The sequence below is a fragment of the Apostichopus japonicus genome, chromosome 3 (assembly GCF_037975245.1).
Source record: "Apostichopus japonicus isolate 1M-3 chromosome 3, ASM3797524v1, whole genome shotgun sequence".
NCBI lineage: Eukaryota > Metazoa > Echinodermata > Holothuroidea > Aspidochirotida > Stichopodidae > Apostichopus > Apostichopus japonicus.
Window position 1 is genome coordinate 20,210,020 of NC_092563.1, and position 24,790 is coordinate 20,234,809.

General features: G+C 37.2%; 3 protein-coding genes across 3 annotated transcripts in view; 2 read left to right on the plus strand and 1 right to left on the minus strand.

Annotated features, from left to right (window-relative positions):
* LOC139965400 (uncharacterized) overlaps positions 1 to 24,790 on the plus strand; it is a 310,151-nt gene that overhangs the window by 211,509 nt on the left and 73,852 nt on the right. The gene's annotated exons all lie outside the window — the stretch shown is intronic.
* LOC139965402 (uncharacterized) lies at positions 1,498 to 23,279 on the minus strand. Its single transcript, XM_071967731.1, has 5 exons — positions 23,122 to 23,279; positions 7,126 to 7,236; positions 6,452 to 6,538; positions 3,801 to 4,062; positions 1,498 to 2,324 (listed from the first exon to the last, which is right to left on the minus strand). Exons 2-5 carry the CDS (start codon positions 7,146 to 7,148, stop codon positions 2,148 to 2,150), a joined length of 549 nt encoding a protein of 182 aa, XP_071823832.1. The 5' UTR covers positions 7,149 to 7,236; positions 23,122 to 23,279; the 3' UTR covers positions 1,498 to 2,147.
* LOC139965632 (uncharacterized) lies at positions 11,526 to 16,229 on the plus strand. The gene has a single exon (XM_071968202.1). It carries the CDS (start codon positions 11,526 to 11,528, stop codon positions 16,227 to 16,229), a length of 4,704 nt encoding a protein of 1,567 aa, XP_071824303.1.

Genomic DNA, 24,790 nt, shown 5'->3' on the forward strand with positions numbered 1-24,790 from the left:
CATACTTGGTTTTAATGTGTTGGTAGATATTGGGTGCATGGTAACATATGTTCAAGTTGATATTATGCATATTTATTATGGGGCGGGGCTTAAGTTTATTTTCTCTAAAATAGCTTGTAAACACGGTAACTGAACAATGACAAGTTTGATTGAAGTCATACTTGAAACAAATATGCGCCATAGTGAGTAGTAGAACCCTATCGATTTTGGTGCTCATGTCATGAATAATAATGAGGTCACGGGGTCAAACGTAAAAATCTTCAAATGCTAATAACTCCGCAACCAAAACTCAGAATTTACTTATACTTGGTATTAGTATGTTGGTAGATAGCGGGTACATGGTGATATATGTTTAAGTTGAAATTATGCATATTTATTATGGGGCGGGGCTTAAGTTGATTTTCACTAAAATAGCTTGTAAACACGGTAACTGAACTACTACACGTTGGATTGAAGTCATACTTGGTACATAGATGCCCCATAGTGAGTAGATGAACCCTATTGATTTTGGTGCACATCTTATGAATAATAATGAGGTCACGGGTCAAACGTGAAAATGTCCAAATGCTAATAACTCCGCAACCGAAAGTCAGAATTTATTCATACTTGGTATTAATGTGTTGGTAGATAGTGGGTACATGGTAACATATGTTCAAGTTGATATTATGCATATTTATAAGGGGGCTTGGCTTAAATTCATTATCAAAAAATAGCTTTTAAACACAGTAACTGAACAACAACAAGTTGGATTGAAGTCATACTTGATACATATATGTGCCATAGTGAGTAGATGGGCCCTTTTGATTTTGGGTGCTCATCTCGAGAATATTAATGAGGTCACAGGGTCAAATGTAAACATTTTCAGAATTGAATCATACTTTGTGTGAAGGCGTTGGTAGATAGCGGGTACATGATAATGTATGTTCACTGTGATATTATGCACATTTATTAGGGGGCAGGGCTTGAGTTGATTTTTGCTAAAAATAGCTTGCAAACGTATGGTAAGTTAACATATTTAGTAGGTAGGTCCACAGTCAGTGAAAGCACCTTGCTGTTCAATTTAATTAACAATGACGAAAGCTGGGGATTATGATCTCAATTGGCAAGGAATAAGCCCACTGGCTTTCTGGTTACTATTTAAATCTTGTTTCTCAATTTACAGGACTGTTTTGTATAGAACTGTTTGTACAGAATAGTTTGTGTACAGCTAAGGACCTTGTGTCACATAATGGGTTTGCTACTTTTCATATATATATATATATATATATATATATATATATATATATATATATATATATATATATATATATATATATATATATATATATATATATATATATATATATATATATATATATATATATATATATATATATATATATACAAGAAAGACAGTGAGATGTTTAGTTAGGTAAGGCACAGTTCTATTTCATGGACATTGCCATGATTTACTTAACTGTTACTTTAATCAGATTTCTTCACTGTAGTTTTACACACACACACACACACACACACACATGTTTGTGTTTCATTCAGACCGAGGACCCCATTGTATTTTCCATTGTTCCAATCCACGTACCCTAAACTTAACAATACCCCATACAATAGAATTCTTCCGAGGACGTGGTGATTCTTTAGAAATCACAACCGAGGACCTGAAATTCTTTTGTTCAAGTCCTCGGTCGGATAGAAAAACAAACGCACATACGCACACAAAAGGAGTAAACTTGCACCTTTAGATATCATAGGAAGAAATTTGCTTATACACCTTTCATGTTTTCAGGATTTTCTGTGTGAGAGGAGGCAATTTTTTTGAAAGCTGACCTTGATCAGCAAGTTTGTATGACATGTCTATCATACAGGACACAGGACAGTGTCTTAAGTCATCATGTGGAAAAGTTACAAATATGATGACCCCTAACGGAACCAGTGGTGGACCTTTTTTTACAGTTTTCTTTTTATCTGCAATTTAAAAGTACTAAAAGGAAAAACAACTTAATATATCACGAAGAAATAAAAGAGGATATTAACTGAAATATTAAATGCTCGAAGTTTTACATTTTCCCAAATCCAGGGGAACAAAGAATAGCTTCAACCATAAGAATTGAATGTGGTCGATATCATGTACCCCAAGTGGGAGACACAGTTCAAGGCAACATGTGTGTGCTGTTGGATATGCCTTCTGATGCAGTGAATGTCATTACCCTTGGTGAATCCAGTGAGGGGAATTGCATCAGCACCAGTACAGAAGCGAAGCATGTGATGCAATCAGAGCATGTACGTGCTTCCACCGTCATGGACAACATATCTACCACATTGTCCAGCTGTGTAAGGAATAAACATTTGAATTATGATGAAATATGTAAAAAAAAAATCTGCTTGAATGCCTTAGTGGTTTAATGAATATACAAAAGCATTCAATGATAATTAAAACCAGAATAAAAACATTTCATGGTTACTTGCTGCTGCTCATTGATTTGATTAAGAGGGAACAATTCAAGTATCTAATGCTGAAGTATTCCCTTAAGTAAAGTGTAAAAATTGTTGTTACCATAATGCTAGCCAGGGCCCTTCATAAATAGGCATGAACCATTTGTAGCACACATCAGCATGCCTCTGCTATCTACAAATATCACTTCTCCTATTTTGAAGATCAAACATATGATTTTCACATAAGTAATTGCAATTTGATATATAATCCCTCACCCAGTAAACTCATCATTAGTCATGACATGAGCACCAAAATCAATTAGGTTCACCTACTCACTAAAAATGGTAATGATCAATAATTGCCTTGTAAAGTTATTAATCATACAAACTTCTAACTTCAATAATGCAAGGCCACTCCACCTCATAATTATGCATGTTATCAATTGCAATGCAAATTGCCAGGTGTAGGCTATACCTACAAAAACACGCTCACGTCTTATGAAACTGCGACTTGTGATTGTTGAGTTATTGAAATTTGAAGATTTTGACGTTGACTCTGTGACCTCATTAGGGTTAATCTAATCATAATGGACCAGCCACTCACCAAGTATGTTATTGATCAATCATTCCCTTGTCTAGTTATTGTGCATACAAACTTCTGTTACTAAAATAATGCTCAGCCCCGCCTCCTCATAAAAATGCATAATAGCAATTTACAAGACAAATCTGCATGTAAAGGTCCTCTACCAATATCACCATACCAAATTTGAAGAATCCCCAACTTGTGGTTGCCAAGTTATTGCAATTTGAAGATATTGATGTTTGACCCTGTGACCTCATTAATATTCATTATATGAGCACCAATAAGCATACGGCTTATCTAATCATTATGGACCACCCACCAACCAAGTATGTTATTGATCAATTATTTCCTTGTCTAGTTATTGTGCATACAAACTTCTGTTACTAAAATAATGCTCAGCCCTGCCTCCTCATAAAAATGCATGATATCAATTACAAGACAAATCGGTATGTAAAGGTCCTCTACCAATATCACCATACCAAATTTGAAGAATCCCCAACTTGTGGTTGCCAAGTTATTGCAATTTGAAGTTATTGATGTCTGACCCTGTGACCTCATTAATATTCATTATATGAGTACCAAACTAAATAAGGTTCATCAACTCATTATGGACCATCCACCCACCAAGTATGGCATTGATCAATCATTCCACTGGTGACAGTTAATTACAAAATGTATGGTGGGCAAACAGATTTTTTATAGAAGCAATCAATTGGAATGAGATTACATTGTATCATGGTGTGTCTTGCAGTTAATGGCTCAATTAAAATCATAAGCCATGTATTACCATGTTGAAACGAAACAAGACATCTCCATCATTCACATGAACCTGTAGTATGTCATCCTCTGACTTTCTGCCGACCATCATGTAATACAGAGCTGGGTGAAGCATCCAGAAACCTGGTCCTCCATGGAGTATACACCATGCAACAAAACTCCCTGTCAGTTTGTACTTTCCCTTCTCTAAGGAGGCGTATGTCGTGAGAAAATTATAAACGGCCCCCTTCCTCTCAAAGACACCTAGGTTTGGTAACTGCTGTGTAAGTAGTCTAATATGGAAAAAGGACAGATGAACATTATTCTGGTCAGGGGGTTGAATATAATATATATATATATATATATATATATATATATATATGATATACATATATGATATACATATATATATATATATATATATATATAAACAGGGTTGTAGCTAGGAGTTTGCAGGTGGCGGTCGAATTTTCTGGAGTGGCAGTTGCCTGCCAATCCTGCGTCCTGGGGGAGGGGTATAGGGGAGGGGATTTTGCCTTATGCACAGTGCTCAGATGCAAAATGGTAACTTATATGGCCATAATTTGAGGCATTCAAATTCCACTACTTCAGACCATTATGGATGGGACAATAACAATTTGAATTTTTAATACCTTATAAGGCTTATAAAATGTTAGATTAATAATGTGATATATGTTGTATTGTGATTTATGATATGAAAGATTTAATGTACTGTACAGTATTTCATTACTTGCATTGCTACACACGTTCACGTCATCGGTATTCAATATAGCGCTAATGTACTGAGTAGAGATATTCAGTAATTCAGTTTGTTTGTAGTTGCGGTCGAACAACACAGTGACCTTCCGATTTCCATATTTATATTATTTGTCCAATGTTCAAATCAGTTTTGAGTGAGAGTGATTTCTTTTACAGTCATTTTGTGACACTATTTACTGGATTTTGTACTGGCTGATCATAAGCGCGAGTGCCGGTCTTTATTAGAACTTTTTTTTGAGTACCGGTCAGCATACGTTAGTGCTGGCCAAGTCCAACCGGCGCCGACCTGCGTAGCTACAACATTGTATATATATATATATATATATATATATATATATATATATATATATATATATATATATATATATATATATATGTATATATATATATATTATTTATATATATTGGCAGGGTCAATCGTTAACGGAGGGACATTTGACTGTATTCCTTACACATTTTGTCTATCTTTGCATTAGTTTGAGGGAGTATGTTGCAATTTCTTGTGTGGTTATCTAGACAGGTAGTTACTTGCTTCATACCCATAAACTTAATTATTGTGGCTGTTACTTGGCTGGTACATTGCTTCACATACACCAAGGAAAAATTAGATGAACAGGCATCAATTGTCAAATCTACAGTTAATGGGACAATTCCGATGGTAAAGGAGGGACACAAAATGTTCAGTATTGTTTAGTGTAGCCTTTTGCCTGATTTTGCTCCTTCAGATTCAATATTTGTTATATAAAAGTTATATTACTTAGCGAAAAAAGGACGAGAACATTAAACCAACAGTTATGTTCACCAAAACATTTGCAATTTCAGTGGTTAATAAAAATTTAAGAAAAAAGTAGGAAATAGTAAGAAATAGATTAAAAGAACAAGTTTAAACAGAACACTCTTCATCATTTAGCACTCTCTAACTGCATTATTAGCAACTGTTTTTTTTTTTTGTGGGGGGGGGGTGGTGGCTAGACTGAGGCTAGTGCAGTTCAATACATGTCAGTAAATCACATATTTCCAGTACACAGTTCACAGGTACTGTACCATCATGTGCAGAAATTTTATTACAGTAGTATGCAAGTCACATTTTGTCTTTCAAATACTACTAATACTTTGCAGAAACCAATTGGTGCAGTACTTGATTCTGGGCTTAAAAGTGAAATGCTAAGGTAACTTACTGTAATAATGCAGTGGTATTATAACAATTCGACAACTATCAACAATAATAATACAAGAACATTTTGAGATGTAACATGATACAGTTACAGTTGCTACTGCACTGCAGAAAGGTTCAGTATGCCTGAATGTAATATTTGTGGATTAGAAACTATTGAATTAACTTCCTGCGATATTGTGCAGACTTTGACCTCAAATGACCTTGACCTTCATGATGAACAATACATATCTCCTACATATGGTGCATTCATGGGTAAAAAATTGCAGCAATCCTTCTTGAGATATCTCATGTATAAGATTTTTAGGCCTTAACTCTGCTGACCTTAAATGACCTTTGACCTCTACAGAATCAGAATATTCTTCTATTCATAGTGCATCCACATGTCAAACATGAAAGAAGTAAAAGCTTCCCTCCTTGACATTTTTTAGCAATTTTGCACAATATCAAATATTACAGTCAAAGAAAGAATAATAATAAAGAAATATATTGATTTCAAGACCTAGACAATTTAGGGTAAGTATCTTTATTCCAAGGTATAGAGTATATAACTCTGAAAAGATGGTTGCTCCAATGAAACTGTTGCACCAGTGAGGGAAAACATGTGGAACCCAGGGTGTTACTGGAAAAATTTCATAATGAACTAACTGCAGGCATACTAAGAAGAAAGATAAAAGATGAAGCTATGTATAAAATTATGTATCTCAATTAAATAGCACAAAACTCACAAAGATTTGGCTGTTGAAGTAGTCATTGCAAAGGATGGCATTGCCAATGAAGCTGTTGTTGACGACACAGGCGCTGGTAAAGAGGAACTAGAAGGGTGAAGAGTAGAACTTGCTTTTATAAGATTTTGGTCATTTTTTATTACTTGTTCACTAGCTGAGAAACAGCTTGCTGTTTTTGTAGTGTCCTTCATACGTTAACCTGTAATGTTATTTATGTATTAATTTTGCAAACATACAAGAACAAATTTGGAAAATTAAGGACAATCAATCACTGGAAAGCAAAAGAACAAAGCTGTTGTTGACGACACAGACATAGATGCTGATAAAGAGGAGCTACGTAGAAGGGTGAAGAATAGAACTTGTTGTTAAAACAACACCTAAAACTACTTTTAAACCTTCCACATTAAGTCTGTTTGTCAGTAAATAGTATGGGTAAAGTCCTGACTTTGTCAGAGACTATCTGTAAAATTCAAACAGTGCATCAGATGAAGTTAAAATATTTAGAGAAATATGCCAATAGACTGTAATTAATTACCCTAAATGGTCATCCTCAAAACATGTATTAATATTCATCATTTTAATTTTTTATAAAAGACAGTTTCCTTTTTTTCCAAAACATTTCTTTCCTCCTTTAAATCATTATTTAGCAATGCAAATTTGGACAAAAGAATTACCTGTCACTTTTGCACTGTTCCATATGCTTCCGCAGCTCTGTTTGTGCATGGAAAAAGATGGTGGCAGAGCAAGCACTTCTCTTGGAGTTGATTCACATCTGCCATTGGTGTCTGTTAAGTGAAATGAACACAAATTGAATTCATCCTGTGTGGGTGTCACACACCAATAACATCATGGTATATGTAGTCCAGAGTGTACTGTTACTTGGACAGGATTGTCCTGAACATATCATAGTCAGTTAAGCACTGTGATGCTGGTATATCACTAAAATCCCTAAAACTAAGTAAAGGAGCATTTGAAAATATTGATGGCAATCAGTTCAGTCATTAATCCTATTGTTCAGATGCTTAGTGATCAAGTTTATATATGCGAAATAGCTATACATCAAATGTTTTACATATTTATGACTCTAACTTGATATGGACTTACATCAGGTTGAGTCAGTATTCCTCTTCAGAACATTTAGGGACACTAATGTCAGTCATAGTGTCCTTGTATATATTGTCATTTCAACATGCTCTTCTTCTGTAAATTTGAGGCAATACTGTCAATCATAGTGTACCTACTTGTAGTGCCTTCATATTGTAATATTAACTTCTTCACTGCATTTGTGACACCACTGCAGTCATAGTGTCTTAACATATATTGTTGTTTTAACATGTTCTTCTTTTGTACATTTGGGACAACACTTCAATAAGTTTGCTAAACAACCACTTAATAATAATACCTGATATTTTGTATATTTTGGGTTTCGATGATAATCGTAACCTTTGCATTCATGATGTATGTGTGTGTTTGTGACGCCCAGCTTGTAAACATGTTATCTTAAGAAGGAAAGGTCAGGTCAATTTCATATTTGGTTTGTAGAAGTACCACATTGTGTACAAGAAGCCTTTTATTTTTTGGTGGATGTCAAAGGTCATTCGGGGTCACCAGTGGGCAAATTGTTAAAATGTGTAAACACGATATCTTAAGAAGAGAAGCTTGGGCAGACCTCATATTTGGTGTGTAGAAGTACCACATTGAGTACAAGAAGCCTATTGTTGTGGGAAGAGGTCAAAGGTTATTCCGGGTCATCAGAGGTCAACTTGTGAAAACCTTGTAAACATGATATCTCAATATTGGAAGCTTGGGCAGATCTCATACTTGGTAAGAAGGTGTTTGGAAATGTACCATATCAAATTTAATGTGCCTATTATTGTTTTTGGTGGAGGTCAAAGGTCATTTGTAGACAACATATGCCAAACATTTACTTCACTCCCCTCTGACCTGTCTCTCTACACTAATACACTTTTCTTAGTATAACACATCACAAGGGAAGCTTGTACAGATTGCATATTTGGTATGTGATTGTACTACATTGAGTACAAGAAGCCTAAAGTTGTGGATGGAGGTCAATGGTTCTTTGAGCTCACCAGGGTTCAAATTGTGAAAACCATGTTTTACACAATATTTCAAAAAGGACAGATGTCATATTTAATATGTTGATATTAATCTATCACATTTAGTGCAAGAAGACTGTTGTTGAGGTCAATGGTCATTTCAGGACAGCCTGTGTCACTGTGAATTTATTGTTTGTCACATCACACTGCTTTTCACATTGCACCCATCACTATATTCCAATCCCGCTGACCCAATAATAATTTATAACATATCCAATTCAAAATATTAGGTGTTTCAAATTCTACCTGTGAATACATCCTCCCACATGACTATAAATACGTGAAACCTGCATACTGTATGTCGTTGACGATCATTAACTAAACGGCAGAGATAAAGCATTTGCAATTAGATTTGAAAAACTGATGTTGTTATCTTGTGTTTTTCACATTACCAGTGGAATCATTCAGATATGTGACGTGTTTAGACTTTAACAGTAATGTACTGTAAAATGACTGATTGCGATTTTGTGATGCCTGGCAGGTCCAAAATAAACTGATTCACATATTAAAACGTGTCAAGAACAAAAATATGCCAGTTTTTCAGCCAATTTCATAGTCAGGTCGCATAAGGCCACATTAGGTCGCAAATTATAGATCACATCAGGTCGCATAAGGTCAAATGAAGTTGCATACAAAAATATGATTTCTTCATACAAAAGTTATATAGAACAGAGATGACAGCCTAAGTAATGCTAATAAGAGAAAGAAATTCTATTGAATCATTGAACAAAGCAAATGAAACAGTAACGGCGTTGTTTGGATGATGTTGTTACAAAGATTCAAATAGTCATCATTACACAAATTCACCAAGCATGCATCAAAATTGATCAATACCATCTTTTTTCAATAACTTTGAATTTCAACAAAATAAGAGTTGCTCTTGACCACATAACTTTAAATGAAATGAACGTTCAGTGTGATCAGTGAGTGTCGTGATGTCAGGCAAATGTCATTACTGTACCTGCAAAAGCAGAACTTGATGATCGCTTGAAACTGTCCCAAATTTATGCACCTTGAAATATGCTTGCTTTCCCATGTAGTTTACTCCTTAATGCCATAATTGTTCAGGGGAGAGTTCCTGAACAAAATCTGGCATGATCCATTTAAATGAAAAAACAAGGAAAGTACATGGTTGGTGATTTTCTAATAGTTTGTTAATCAAATTACATATGTAGAAACTCAGATATTATTTCAATTAAACATTTTACAGAAATTTGTGCAATTGCTCAGATAAAGCAACTGAGCAATCCAACATTTTTCTGATTTTTTATAAGGTTTTATCTTTTATCTAAGGGCAAAGAGTTGTTTCTTATTTACATTTTGTGTGTTGGGTATTTTTTATCATCATGTTTGTTATGAATGCAAATAACATGCTAACTTAATTGTTTGTGGTTATTATGCAATTCTTTGGTTTGATAGCTGTGCTGATGCATCATTGTGCAGATTACATGATGAAAAATAAAATATTGGCATGTGATAATAAGCCATTTGGCTACTGATGTAGACATATTAGACCAGCATGTGCTGAAGCTGCTTTTGTATAGATGAGAATAAAACCATTCAAATCACAATTAACAATTAATGCTTCATAAAGTACATTGGCTAACCATTTTGCAATTGAAAAAGCCCTATTTGCCAACTGAAGTCATAATTCAAATCACATTATTTTATGAATTGGTATAAGTAAACAATTTCAGCCCACTATACCTTGTTAATTATTTTATTGAATTAAAATGATTTAAATCTGTTGTTACAGGCCCCTAAGTAATCTCAATAATTTGTATGATTTTTGCAACAATTAGTTGTATTATAAATCAATATCATAGAATATTATAAATTAATCTAAGAATCATAGTATAGAACTGCCTGGTGTGTGTGCATATCTGGTGTGTGCAGAATATTTGGAAAAGTTGAGAAGCTTCTAGAAGAGTTAGAACATTTGAGAACAATGTAGAACATCTCAACAGTACACATTGGAACAAGCTAGAACATTGGAGTGCCGCCAAGGGGACATCCCCTGTGCTATTTTTAGAACACTAGGTGAGGATTTCCTGGAAAGGTGAAGTGACCTTTTGGGTTGGTTGAACTGAGCTGGAGCTACTGTAAGATGCTTCTAGAATGGATGGACATTTCAAGATCTTTCTGGACTTGTGAAAAGGCTATATAAGCACCTGATAATTTGAGATCAAGAGTTTTTAACCATCTTGGCTCCAGGAGTTTAATAACCTCTCGCTCAAGTGAATCCTACAATTCCAGTGTGAGTAAATACTCACTTAGTTTGACAGTAAAGTTATAGCTGTCTTTTTATGAGTGGATTTGCTACAAGTTTACCGGCTTCGAAGTCGCCCATCGTTGTGTAGCCGTCTTCGGTTCTGTGCCAGTCAGCACTAATAATTGTGGCCTCTGAGTTACCCAAGGACAGGAATCCAAGGATAAACAAGCTGCAAGCACAACTTGGACATTCATTAGTAGTCGACCTCCGAAGTGGAAGTCATCAAGTTGGGAGCTGGATTTCTTCAATATTGGACATTCGTCCGTCTACAAGTTTCGCTGGAATACTCGTCAGGACCTTTTGTCACTGCGCTCGCGTCGCGGCGCACACCAGGTCGTGAGTAAATTATAGTATAACTTATTAAATCTGTTTTAGTGTAAACTGCTTGGATATTGATAAATGATCTTTGTTTGATTTTAATTACCTTGAACACACAATTAAATAAATACTTATTTTTATATTTAAAGTTAAATTTTACAGTGTGCTGTTTAGTCATTTGAGTTGTGAACCCAAGGGGAGGTGTATTCTGGCCTTGATCGAGTTGATCGTAACAGAATTGGGGGCCTATCCGGGAAAGTACACTGTAAAAAATTGAAGTTAATTGTTCTTCAACATTATCTGATTGTGTGTTTACATTGATATTTGTGCTGCATATTGTTGTTTGTAATTTAACTAGTTGTTCACTATGGCATTTGTTGCAGAAGATTTTGTTCAAGATGTATCTTGGGAGGTTTTTGATGAGCTCAAGAAGCCAGATTTAATGGCGTTGGCCGTGTATTTGGAAATTGAAGTAAAGCATGCTATGCGTAAACAAGTCATCAAAAATAAACTCATTGACCGTTTGGTTGCAGACGATTTGTTAGATGAGGAATGTCTGGAAAACAAAGTAGAAATTCTGGATAGTTCAGATTCTGCAGTAAAATTAAAACAATTAGAGATTCAGAAAGAAATTGAAATGACCAGATTAGAAATGGAGGAACGAATTAAATTGAAAGAAATAGAAGCCAAAGTACAAATGGAAAAAGATAAATTAGAAAAACAAGGCTCATCAAACTTCTCAGACAAATTTGATGCCACAAAGAATATTAGGTTAGTGCCAAAATTTCAAGAAACTGAAGTGGATAAATATTTCTTACACTTTGAGAAGATTGCCGAAAGTTTGAAATGGCCTAAAGAATCTTGGACATTGTTGCTCCAATCAGTCTTCATTGGGAAAGCTAGAGAAATTTATTCTTCCCTATCAATTGAACAATGTCATAATTATGATGTGGTTAAGAAAGCAGTTCTTAAGGCCTATGAGTTGGTGCCCGAAGCTTACCGGCAAAAGTTCCGAAGTGCAAAGAAAGAAACCAACCAAACTCATGTTGAGTTTGCAAGAGTACAAGAACAAATGTTAGATAGGTGGCTTAGCTCTAAAAATGTGAACAATGAATTCAAACAACTTAGGCAATTGGTTTTGGTTGAGCAATTCAAGAGTTGTATCCATGCTGACATCAGGACTCACTTAGATGAGCGCGACATAAATAATTTAGAAGATGCAGCAATAACGGCAGATGATTACGCCCTCACGCATAAGTTGAGTACCAATAATACAGGTGGGCATAATAAGTTTAGTCAGTATCACAAGAATAATTATAATAAGCCTAACCAAAATAGATTGTCCCAAAATCAAAATAGCACTAAAGAAGGAAATAAACAGTCAGGTCCCTCAAATCAGGGAAGTAAAGGTCCTTCTAGTGAAAAACCAACCAAGTCATGGGATGGTTTTAAGAAGTCAGTGACTTGTGACTACTGCAAAGAACCAGGCCACACTAAGTCCACGTGTTGGAAGTTAATGGGAAAGCAGTTGGCTCTACAACAGCAATCTGCACCCACAGGTTGTGCTGTGGCCATGAGATCTCAAGTTAGTTTTCAGGCTGTTAAACAGAATGATCTTGAGTCTGAGAAAATTAGGGAAGACTTTGAACCATTTGTTTTGGAGGGTTCTGTATCACTTGAGAGTGATAAAGTTGATCCAAAGCCTATAAAGATCATGCGTGACACTTGTTGTGCACAGTCAATGATTTTGGAAGGGTCATTGCCCTTTAGTGAAGTAAGTGCAACAGGTGAAAATGTCTTGATTCAGGGCATTGGTATGGATATTATTAGTGTCCCTCTCCACAAGATGAATTTAAAGTCTGATTTGGTCTCAGGTACAGTCATAGTTGGAGTGAGGCCTGAACTCCCAGTCAAAGGTGTTTCTATGTTGTTAGGTAATGATTTGGCTGGTGGAAAAGTACTTCCTCAACCAATTGTTACCTGTGAACCCTGCACGGAGGCTGGTAATGATGACGAAAGTAGTGTCGTCTTTCCAGCTTGTGCAGTAACAAGAAGTATGACTCAGAAAACAATGCTTGAAGCAAATAGTAAGGATAAAGGGGATGACTTGGTCCCTAATCTAGATTTAGAGGGGACATTCATGACAGAGTTGGATGAGCCAGGTCATCTTCTCTCTTCAGGGGAGAAAAGTTCTCCAAAACATAGCCAAGACTTCAAGCCCATGCTTAATGGGGACAGTGATACTGATCCCTTGAGTCACAATAAGTTAGTCATAGAACAGGAAAATGACCCTGAACTTAAGGACCTTGGTCAAAGGGCAATGACCCTACAGGAAGCTGAAGAAGTTCCTGTCTGTTTTTACAAACAGAATGGTGTTCTGATGAGGAAATGGAGACCACCTGATGCTCCAGCAACTGATGAATGGCAAGTCATTCATCAGATTGTAGTTCCCAAAGTATATCACAGGGAGGTCATCAGCATTGCCCATGATAGTCCCATGGCAGGACATCTAGGAATTAGAAAGACACATGATAGGATCTTGAATCATTTTTGGTGGCCTACACTTAGGAAGGATGTTTCTGAGTATTGTAGATCTTGTCACACTTGTCAAGTAGTGGGCAAGCCTAATCAGAAAGTCCCTGCCGCTCCTTTAAAGCCTATACCGGCGTTTGATGAACCATTTAGTCGGGTTATAGTTGATTGTGTAGGACCTCTCCCTAAGACTAAATCAGGTAATCAGTATCTGTTGACTATCATGTGCGCCTCTACCAGGTTCCCAGAAGCTATACCCTTGAGAAATATTAAGGCTAAGACAATCGTGAAGGCTCTAACCAAGTTTTTCACTCTTGTAGGACTTCCAAAGTCGATACAGTCAGATCAAGGGTCAAATTTCACGTCAGGCTTATTTCAGGAAGTCATGTATGAGTTAGGAATAGAACAATACACCTCTAGTGCATACCATCCGGAGTCCCAAGGAGCTTTAGAGAGATTCCATCAGACTCTAAAGAATATGATTAAGACTTACTGTTTCGATTTTGAAAAGGATTGGGATGACGGTGATCACCTATTATTGTTTTCTGCAAGAGAAGCAGTTCAGGAAACATTAGGTTTCAGTCCCTTTGAGTTAGTGTTTGGGCGTACAGTTCGAGGTCCCTTAAAGCTTCTGAAAGAAAAATGGCTGAATGATGAAATTGATACAAACCTTTTGGATTATGTTTCCAAATTCAAGTATAGGCTTAATAGAGCAAATGAAATTGCTAGGGATAATCTAAAAGAGGCCCAAAGCAAAATGAAAGGGTGGTATTATAAGGATGCCAAAAGTAGAGTATTTAGTCCAGGAGACAAAGTACTGGTCTTGTTTCCAATACCTGGACACCCACTGCGGGCAAGATACCATGGGCCTTATACAGTAGAGTCAAAAGTGGGTGAAGTTGACTACATTGTCAAGACGCCAGATAGGCGCAAAAGTAGGCAATTGTGCCATATAAACATGCTCAAAGAGTATGTTGATAGAAATGATGATGGCAGTGTAAAACCAGTGTGCTCTGTAGGTCCTAGTAATGATAGTAGTCATGACGACACTCCAGAAATGGAAGTTGATCAAAATGACAATAGTGATGATAGGCAGCATGAATATCCTATGAAGTTGCAAAACTCTGACGTGCTTGCAAAGTTGAATGAAAAATTAGGCCATCTTTCAGGAAATGTGCAGTGTGAATTGAAGCAATTAATTCACGAGAGGGAAGATATTTTTCCCGATGTTCCTAGTAGGACTAATGCTGCTGATCATGACGTTGATGTGGGTGACCATGAACCAATAAAACAGCACCCCTACAGAGTAAACCCACTGAAGAGAGCACATCTCAATAAAGAAATTGAGTATATGTTAAAAAATAACATAATAGAACCTAGCAAAAGTGAATGGAGTTCCCCATGTATTCTGGTTCCAAAACCAGATGGTTCCTTTAGATTTGTGACAGACTATAGAAAAGTCAATCAGTGCTCGAAAACGGATTCGTATCCGATCCCGCGTATAGACGATTGCATTGATAAAATTGGCAATGCAAAATTTGTTAGCAAGTTTGACCTTTTGAAGGGGTATTGGCAAGTCCCCCTCACTGATCGCGCCAAAGAAATTTCGGCCTTTTGCACCCCAGATGCCCTTTATCAGTATCGGGTTATGCCGTTTGGTATGAAAAATGCACCGGCAACGTTTCAGAGAATGGTCAATTGTATTGTGGCTGACATTGAAGGCTGTGAAGCCTATGTAGATGATTTGATTGTCTACAGCCAAACTTGGGAACAACACATAGGGCAACTCCGTCACTTGTTTAAGAAATTGTCACAAGCCAAACTAACAGTTAATTTGGTTAAAAGTGAATTTTGTCAAGCCAATGTTGTTTATTTGGGTCATGTAGTAGGCCAAGGCAAGGTCAAGCCTATCAAGGCTAAGGTTGAAGCAATTGAGAAATTCCCCACACCAAAGACTAGGAAAGAGCTTCAGCGATTTCTAGGTATGGCTGGATATTACAGGAGGTTTTCTCAGAATTTTTCTGATGTGGCCAGTCCACTGACAAATTTGTTGGCAAAGAATGTCAAATATGTTTGGTCAGAGGAAACCGAAAATGGTTTCAACAAAATCAAAGCCATACTGATTAGTGAACCAGTTCTGATAGCACCAGACTTTCAGAAACAATTCAAGTTGGCCATAGATGCCAGTGACATAGGGTGTGGTGGAGTTCTAATGCAAGTTGGTGAAGATGGAATAGATCACCCTATTTCATACTTCTCCAAAAAGTTTGACAAGCACCAAAGAAATTACTCCACTATTGAAAAGGAGTGCCTTGCTCTCATTTTGGCATTGGAGCATTTTGATGTATATTTGGGTACCACTGTGCACCCAGTGCTTGTCTTCACAGATCATAACCCCCTGACCTTCATCCACAGGATGAAAAACAAAAATCAGAGACTAGTAAGGTGGAGTTTGACCTTGCAGGAATACAACCTGGACATCAGGCATATCAAAGGCAAAGATAATGTGATGGCTGATGCCTTGTCCAGAGTTGGATAGTTTATCATTAACAAGCAAAGAGTTTTAAAAGAAAAGGTGTCATTGTAAATAAATTCTGTATGTAAACCTTTAAGGTTATGAGTGCCTTAAATAAGCTTAAATGTTCATATGAGATTAAAATTTAAGAAAGTTTTCTTTCAAATCAAACTTTCTTTCTTTAAGGGGGAGGGTGTTACAGGCCCCTAAGTAATCTCAATAATTTGTATGATTTTTGCAACCATTAGTTGTATTATAAATCAATATCATAGAATATTATAAATTAATCTAAGAATCATAGTATAGAACTGCCTGGTGTGTGTGCATATCTGGTGTGTGCAGAATATTTGGAAAAGTTGAGAAGCTTCTAGAAGAGTTAGAACATTTGAGAACAATGTAGAACATCTCAACAGTACACATTGGAACAAGCTAGAACATTGGAGTGCCGCCAAGGGGACATCCCCTGTGCTATTTTTAGAACACTAGGTGAGGATTTCCTGGAAAGGTGAAGTGACCTTTTGGGTTGGTTGAACTGAGCTGGAGCTACTGTAAGATGCTTCTAGAATGGATGGACATTTCAAGATCTTTCTGGACTTGTGAAAAGGCTATATAAGCACCTGATAATTTGAGATCAAGAGTTTTTAACCATCTTGGCTCCAGGAGTTTAATAACCTCTCGCTCAAGTGAATCCTACAATTCCAGTGTGAGTAAATACTCACTTAGTTTGACAGTAAAGTTATAGAGCTGTCTTTTTATGAGTGGATTTGCTACAAGTTTACCGGCTTCGAAGTCGCCCATCGTTGTGTAGCCGTCTTCGGTTCTGTGCCAGTCAGCACTAATAATTGTGGCCTCTGAGTTACCCAAGGACAGGAATCCAAGGATAAACAAGCTGCAAGCACAACTTGGACATTCATTAGTAGTCGACCTCCGAAGTGGAAGTCATCAAGTTGGGAGCTGGATTTCTTCAATATTGGACATTCGTCCGTCTACAAGTTTCGCTGGAATATTCGTCAGGACCTTTTGTCACTGCGCTCGCGTCGCGGCACACACCAGGTCGTGAGTAAATTATAGTATAACTTATTAAATCTGTTTTAGTGTAAACTGCTTGGATATTGATAAATGATCTTTGTTTGATTTTAATTACCTTGAACACACAATTAAATAAATACTTATTGTTATATTTAAAGTTAAATTTTACAGTGTGCTGTTTAGTCATTTGAGTTGTGAACCCAAGGGGAGGTGTATTCTGGCCTTGATCGAGTTGATCGTAACACTGTGTAACTTTCCAATGAAATCCAAAGAGGGAGTAAAGAGTTGAACAATGTAAACAAATGTTAATGTCATAAGCATGCATTATAGGTATGTGACGTACTTCAATCTGACTGTGTGGTTTTGCTACATGATGGCGTGGCAAGTGGTACATGACCATGTCAAGCAGGTAGATTATAGTACCTCTTTAAATAATAAACATCTCTCCTAAAAAGATTGATCACCATGGTCCTTTTGGGGCTCCAAAATCATTACATACAAGCTGATAGTAATTTCAAGAGAAATTAAATTTGAAGTTGTTTAAATTCTTTTTGATTTAACTGTGAGCCTGAATAGTGGAAAACATTGGCAAATATTACAACAACAAAATAAGCTTTAAAATGCATGGAGTCTTGAAAATGGCAACTTGATCCCTGGTTGGAATAAAAAACATGCATGCATGACCAACTAATATTTTCATTTCTGACTACCTCTTCAACACTGGGTAACTAACCTACCCCCAGGTGGCTATAACAAGCCTAATTCTAAGTGCTGATTGCACAAAATGGAATATTTAGAATAGACCAAGTGTCTGCATAATAATTACTACCTGTAAATGTCTTGCATTTATATATGCCGAATGACAGTAATTCAACAACCTAACCAAGTAAATTAGCATAACTAAGGCTATGCCTGAATGCATGGATGTCGCTAGAGTGGGTCGGGGGGGGGGTGTCTCATCCCCCAAACTTGGTAAAAGTGACGATGGTTGGAAAATGAGAGTGCAGCAATCAGAATTTCCGACTGTCACAGTCTAATTTACCTATAGGCCTATTCATATATTCCTGTGATTGTGAATGACCTAAAACTTGAAAAATTCCAATCAAAATCACCAATCCCATCTGACCCATCAGTCATATTCACCACGTTTTCCTTGCCACTTTGAGAAATTGTATCTCGCAATCCTTATACCCCACCATACAAAACTTTGTACAGTATGATTGTGAATACTCTAAAAAAAATACCTAGTAGAACTACTGTACTGTACAACCTTCGCCCGCTTCATATTTGGGGTTTATTTATATAGTAATTTTGCTATTGGGTGGGTTGACCCTGTTTGCTAGCTTCAAGTAAGTTCAGGATATATATTGTCTCTATGTGGTATACATATAAAACACTCAATGCTAATCTACGGAAGCTTAAAAGTGCCATCAATATAAGAAAAAAATTGCCCCATAAGTTGACATTTTTCAGTAAATTGTTTATATAACAAGATAAAATTTTATGAAAAATCAGAAAAATGTTTGAGTGTTCAGCAATTGCTTTATCTGAGCAATTGCACAATTTTCTGTAAAATATTTAATTGACAACTTATCACATTTCGTCAATTGGACATTTTTCTGCAAAATATCATATCTCGTCAATTGGACATTTTGCTGTAAAATGTTCAATTGTTCACTTCATTCCATCTGAGCAATTGAAAAATTATCTTCAAAATGTTTAACTGACAACTTTATTGTATCTCGTCAACTCAACATTTTTATGCCAAATGTTTAACTGTTTTCTTCATTCCATATGCTCAGTTGGAATGAAGTTAACAATTGAATATTTTTTCATGTGAGTGATGAATAGCCCCACCCGCCCCCCACCCCCCTTCCCAAAAAAACAAAGAAAATAATATGAAGTGCGCAAGGAAGAAGCACTGTAATTTTTGGTAATTCACTGTCGTTTTGTTTCATCACAATTTACAGTGTGACGGGAAGTCTCCTATAAAGCCTGTAAGGCTTAACAAAGTAGGAGACTCCCCAAAAAGAAAAAAAAGAAAGAAAAACTTAAGAATAGAAAAAGAAAAGTTAATAGTAGCATCTACAATGATGAAATAATCGAATTGACTCTACTTGAAATTAATAATGTTAATAAGCAATCCTAACAATCTTTATAATGATCTTAAACGCAAACACACACAAGACTAAATCCATCAATAGTGAGAAATAATTACAGTTCGGAGATTCCTTTTGAATACAGAGTAAGAAGGCTTATTCTTAACATATTGAATATATCATAACATATCGTTGAATATATTTTGATGAAAAAAAAAGTTTTCCCATTGTTACATTAACATAACAGCCACCTCTTTAACAGCCACCTCTTGCATGAAACCCAATAAAGCAGTTGGATACGATGATTTCAAGCCTGGTATTGTAAGGCAAATTATCCCATTTATTACTAAACCATTAACCCCATATTTGCAATTTGTCGTTCAATATCGGTATTTTTTCCTGATATGCTAAAAATTGCCAAGGTCATCCCTGTCTTTAAGAAAGAGGATTCAGCAAACTATGAAAATTATCGACCTTTAACACTATTATCATGTTTTTCCAAAATAGTTGAAAGGCTTATGTTATAATCGTATTTTTAACTTTATTTCAAAATATAACATTTTATGCCACGAACAGTATATGGATTCCGTCCTGAACACTCCACTGAGATAGCACTAGCTGATGCAATTGACAATTTATACAGTAATCTTGCCAAGAATCAGGCGCTGATCCAGAGGGGGGTCCGGACCCCCCCCCCCCCCCCCGCTCTTGGCCCAAAAAAAAGAGAAAAAAATAATTAAATAAAACGCCAATTTTAAACATGTAGGACGTCAGACGGGCGGTTATCCTTACAAGTCAGCCAGGTGTGTCTTTACCGTTAAATGAACTATAGTGTGCACGCGTGCTACACGTGCCAAAAATGCCTAAAAATCTCAATTTTCAGACCGAAAAGCTAACTCGTATGGATGCAGATACATTTCGAGTGAGTTTTTGTAGGTGCTTTGCATGGCTAAATTGAAGGGGGTTCCATGTTGTACTTAAATATCCAAGGATTTCACAATAGAGGGAAACCCACTCCCCTTAGACCCTAGGATAACTGGAGGCCAAACCCCTCACCCAAACCCCTCACCCTTCCAGAGTCCTGGATCCGGCCCTGCATCAAACAGTGGTGACGGAATGGGAGGGGGATTGGGGGCTAAAGGCATAATGATATTTGTATCATCTCAACTTATCTGATATGTAAATACCATATTTCATAGATTGTTTTTTTCTCATCAATTGAGAAATTGCAGACATGAGATCCATATTTTCAGGCTAGGTACATGCAGCTTAGAATACTCGGGAAGTGCCGTTTCCGGCCATCTAAGGGGGGTTTGTAAAGCCAAAAATTCCCTTGTGCGCTCCGCGCCAACCGATGGTGGCGCTCCGTTTAGATAGTCTTACGTTCAAGCGCGGCTGGACCAGTAAACCCCCCCCCCGTCACAAATCTTGCATTCCCCCTGAGAATAGTACCTGTGTTGGGGTTTTCCTGGACCTCTCAAAGGCCTTTGACACAATAGACCTGACAATTCTGCTTAATAAATTACACTGTTACTGCACAAGAGGAACCCCCCTAAATTGGATCAACAGTTACTTAGCAAACCGCTACCAATATACATCCTACAAAAATGCTCATTCCCGATCGGAAAGAATTCCATGTGGTGTGTCACAAGGCTCTATACTTGGTTCATTGTTTTTTATCCTACTGTATATGTCAATGACATTACCAATGTTTCTGAAAAGGTAAAGTTGTTTTGTTTGCTGACAACACAAACATAATCTTCGTATCACAATTGAGAACTTTATTTCAACTATATCAACTAAATTAGACAAGTGCAGCGACTGGTTCGCTAGCAACAAGTTATCATTGAATATTGATCAAACAAACTATATAGTTTTTAATACAAGAATTTTACATGGAATGCTGATGGGTGGTAAACGACTACAACAAGGCAATAGTACTTGATTTGTAGGCATTTATATAGATCATAAACTCCATTCACATTGTAATATTTATGTGAAAAAAATGAATGAATGAATGAATGAATGAATGAATGAATGAATGAATGAATGAATGAATGAATGAATGAATGAACGAATGAATGAATGAAATGGTGTGACCACATTACAACTGTCTGTAAAAAAGTTTAAAAAACACCGGTGTTTTAGCTAAGCTTAAGCATTACCTGCCACAACGCATTAAAGATTCTCTATCAGACATTAGTCCAGCCACATACTGTTGTAACAGATGGTGTGGTACTAGATATACCAATCTGAATCCCATTTGTATTACACAGAAGAGAGCAGTCCGCCATATAACACATGCCAAACCATGTTACCACACAAATCCTCTTTTTAAACATTCTAAGTTGTTAAAAACTGATGACATTATTAGGGTTAATCTTGCTACATTTGCTTATAATTAGGCATGGAATGGACTGTTACCAAATGGTTTTAATGACTACTTAATAAGTAACAGCGATTCGTCATTACAATACCATATTTTCAGACAATGCACATTATAACAGGTATAATTCTACAACGGGGATGTTATCACTAAGGGCACGTACAATCAAAACATGGAATTCTCTATCAGACGATATTACAAATAAACCCTCTGCAAAATCATTCAGAAGAAACTTTATTCAAAAAATTATTGCATTTTATCAATTGAACATGTTCATATTTTCTCATACATTTAGTTTACTTTTTCCTTTTCTTTACAGGGAGTTCTCTACTTTGTTAAGCCATCTGAAGGTTTTTTAGAGGACTTCCTACCAAATTGTATATATTCACGTGATAAAAAAAATCAATCAATCAATCAAAACATAGCTTTTGTAGTTAGTAGCCTATGTAGCCTTCAAGCAGATAACTTTTACTCAGATTGATTAATAAGTTTGTGAAGTGAGGGCCAGTGGGTACAAATGTATTGAAAAAAGGTCAGAACAAAATTGCAGTCGCGAAAGATAGGAAGTCTGACTGACACTGACCGTATCGTTGACGAGAAGCGCAGGGTGGGGGGGGGGGATACAAGGCAGCAGCCAGAATTGTCTGGTTTCAAAATCCATCCAGTTGGAATTTCAGCGACTACCCCCCCCCCCCCAATATCAGGCCTTTGCTACATCTATGCCTGCATGTTATAAGTGTAACTGTTAGCCAGTGGTAGGTTTAGTGCTATATATAAACAGTTATGATGGCATGCAATCACTTTGCCATGTTCAAGGTATTTTTCTCCCTCCAAAATCATTGGATAAAGCTAGTCTTTCTGTTTCTTGTTGATTATTCCATACAGGGCTAGCCTCGGCCCCATAATCCATAGCATTTATTGACAATTTAAAAAGAACACACTAGGGTAGCCTATTGTATTAGTAGTGTGGATGAATTGGGCTGCGATTGATTTATTTTTATCACGTGCAAATATACAATGTGAAAGGAATTTTTCTATAATTTCAATTTTTACAATAATGCCTAACTTTATTGATCCTTTGGTCTAAGACTATTTCAATTCATGACATTGACAAAAAACGTAGGCCTATATATGCAGGCACAGTATGCCGTAAATTTGTTGCACACGGATAGGGCCTAACTTTACTCTAACGGCCTAGGCATTAAAAGTTATTACATATCATAGCTCAGCCTAGGCCTAAAGTAGGCTAGCCTATATGCGTTTTGACAAATGACAGTGCCGTGGGTCTAGCGTCAATATGCCTATATTGTTGTCGGTTTATTAGACATGAAAGATCTTAGAAGATATAAGAACATACAGGGCACAATGTTAGGTTTCTAAAACTGTACTTTGCAACCTTTACCCTTAGATAGACATCTTAGTTAGACAGCAGCGTTTCTCCCGTTTCCTCATTGGGTAACAGTATTCGTTGTTCGCATACTTCAGCACACATGCAGAGCCTATATACGGCTCAGCACACATGTTGTGCATAGCGCCATCTGTTCAATTTGACCAGGGAGTTGTTCCATAACAACTCCCTGATTTGACAGTGCACCTCCCGTTTATATCTAGTCGTATTCACATCAGGTGGCATACCCAATAAGAGTCTATTATATTCATCCGGAAAAGTGCCAAAAAGCAGCAGGAGAACATCTTTTGTGACCTGTTACCAATCATGATCTAGTTTTTTATGGCTTGCGTGTTGAAGAGCATGAATGGAAGTATATGTGTTGCAAAAATTTGGTCGATTGAGGCAATTTTAGGCCCCTTTAGGCCTCCCAGGCGCAGCGTAAGAAAATTGTTTACTACTGAGTAGAGGGGTTTGTTTACAAGTGACTAAAACTTCCGACTCGGATATTCCGACTCGCTGCAGTCATATGAAAGAGCATATTTTAAAGTACAGGTGGTGTGAAAATAGGAAATATCCAAGGTAATATAAACCATTTTAGAAAATCTTTGGTTAAATGTTGATATTACTCTGGCGAGCAGATGAAAGGAAGGGCATTCGGTATTCTTAATTTGCTACTCTTTTATTCTACAATTCTCACAATCTTCTACTTGGTTCAGCTGCATAGAGGCTGAGATCGCTGAAAAAGTTCCAGAGACCGTATTAGATCGCTGCAAAAGCAAACTGCCGTGGCCGGGTCTCGAGCCCAGGACCCAAAACACGTCACGCTCTCGAGCGCAACCAACCGCGCCACGACAGCAGCTGATATAAATCTATGTTCGTTTCTAATACTTAAAGTTCCAGAGACCGTATTAGATCGCTGCAAAAGCAAACTGCCGTGGCGGGGTCTCGAGCCCAGGACCCAAAACACGTCACGCTCTCGAGCGCAACCAACCGCGCCACGACAGCAGCTGATATAAATCTATGTTCGTTCCTAATACTTAAAGTTCCAGAGACCGTATAAGATCGCTGCAAAAGCAAACTGCCGTGGCGGGGTCTCGAGCCCAGGACCCAAAACACGTCACGCTCTCGAGCGCAACCAACCGCGCCACGACAGCAGCTGATATAAATCTATGTTCGTTTCTAATACTTAAAGTTCCAGAGACCGTATTAAATCGCTGCAAAAGCAAACTGCCGTGGCGGGGTCTCGAGCCCAGGACCCAAAACACGTCACTCTCTCGAGCGCAACCAACCGCGCCACGACAGCAGCTGATATAAATCTATGTTCGTTCCTAATACTTAAAGTTCCAGAGACCGTATTAGATCGCTGCAAAAGCAAACTGCCGTGGCCGGGTCTCGAGCCCAGGACCCAAAACACGTCACGCTCTCGAGCGCAACCAACCGCGCCACGACAGCAGCTGATATAAATCTATGTTCGTTCCTAATACTTCAAGTTCCAGAGACCGTATAAGATCGCTGCAAAAGCAAACTGCCGTGGCGGGGTCTCGAGCCCAGGACCCAAAACACGTCACGCTCTCGAGCGCAACCAACCGCGCCACGACAGCAGCTGATATAAATCTATGTTCGTTCCTAATACTTAAAGTTCCAGAGACCGTATTAGATCGCTGCAAAAGCAAACTGCCGT

Coding starts and splice junctions, on each gene's coding strand:
- LOC139965632 (XM_071968202.1), top strand. CDS start 11,526: ATGGCATTTGTTGCAGAAGATTTTGTTCAAGATGTATCTTGGGAGGTT.
- LOC139965402 (XM_071967731.1), bottom strand. CDS start 7,148: ATGGAACAGTGCAAAAGTGACAG. Junction 6,539..7,125: donor GAACAGTGCAAAAGTGACAG/GTAATTCTTTTG, acceptor TCACCCTTCTAG/TTCCTCTTTACCAGCGCCTG. Junction 4,063..6,451: donor ACTTCAACAGCCAAATCTTT/GTGAGTTTTGTG, acceptor TTTCCATATTAG/ACTACTTACACAGCAGTTAC.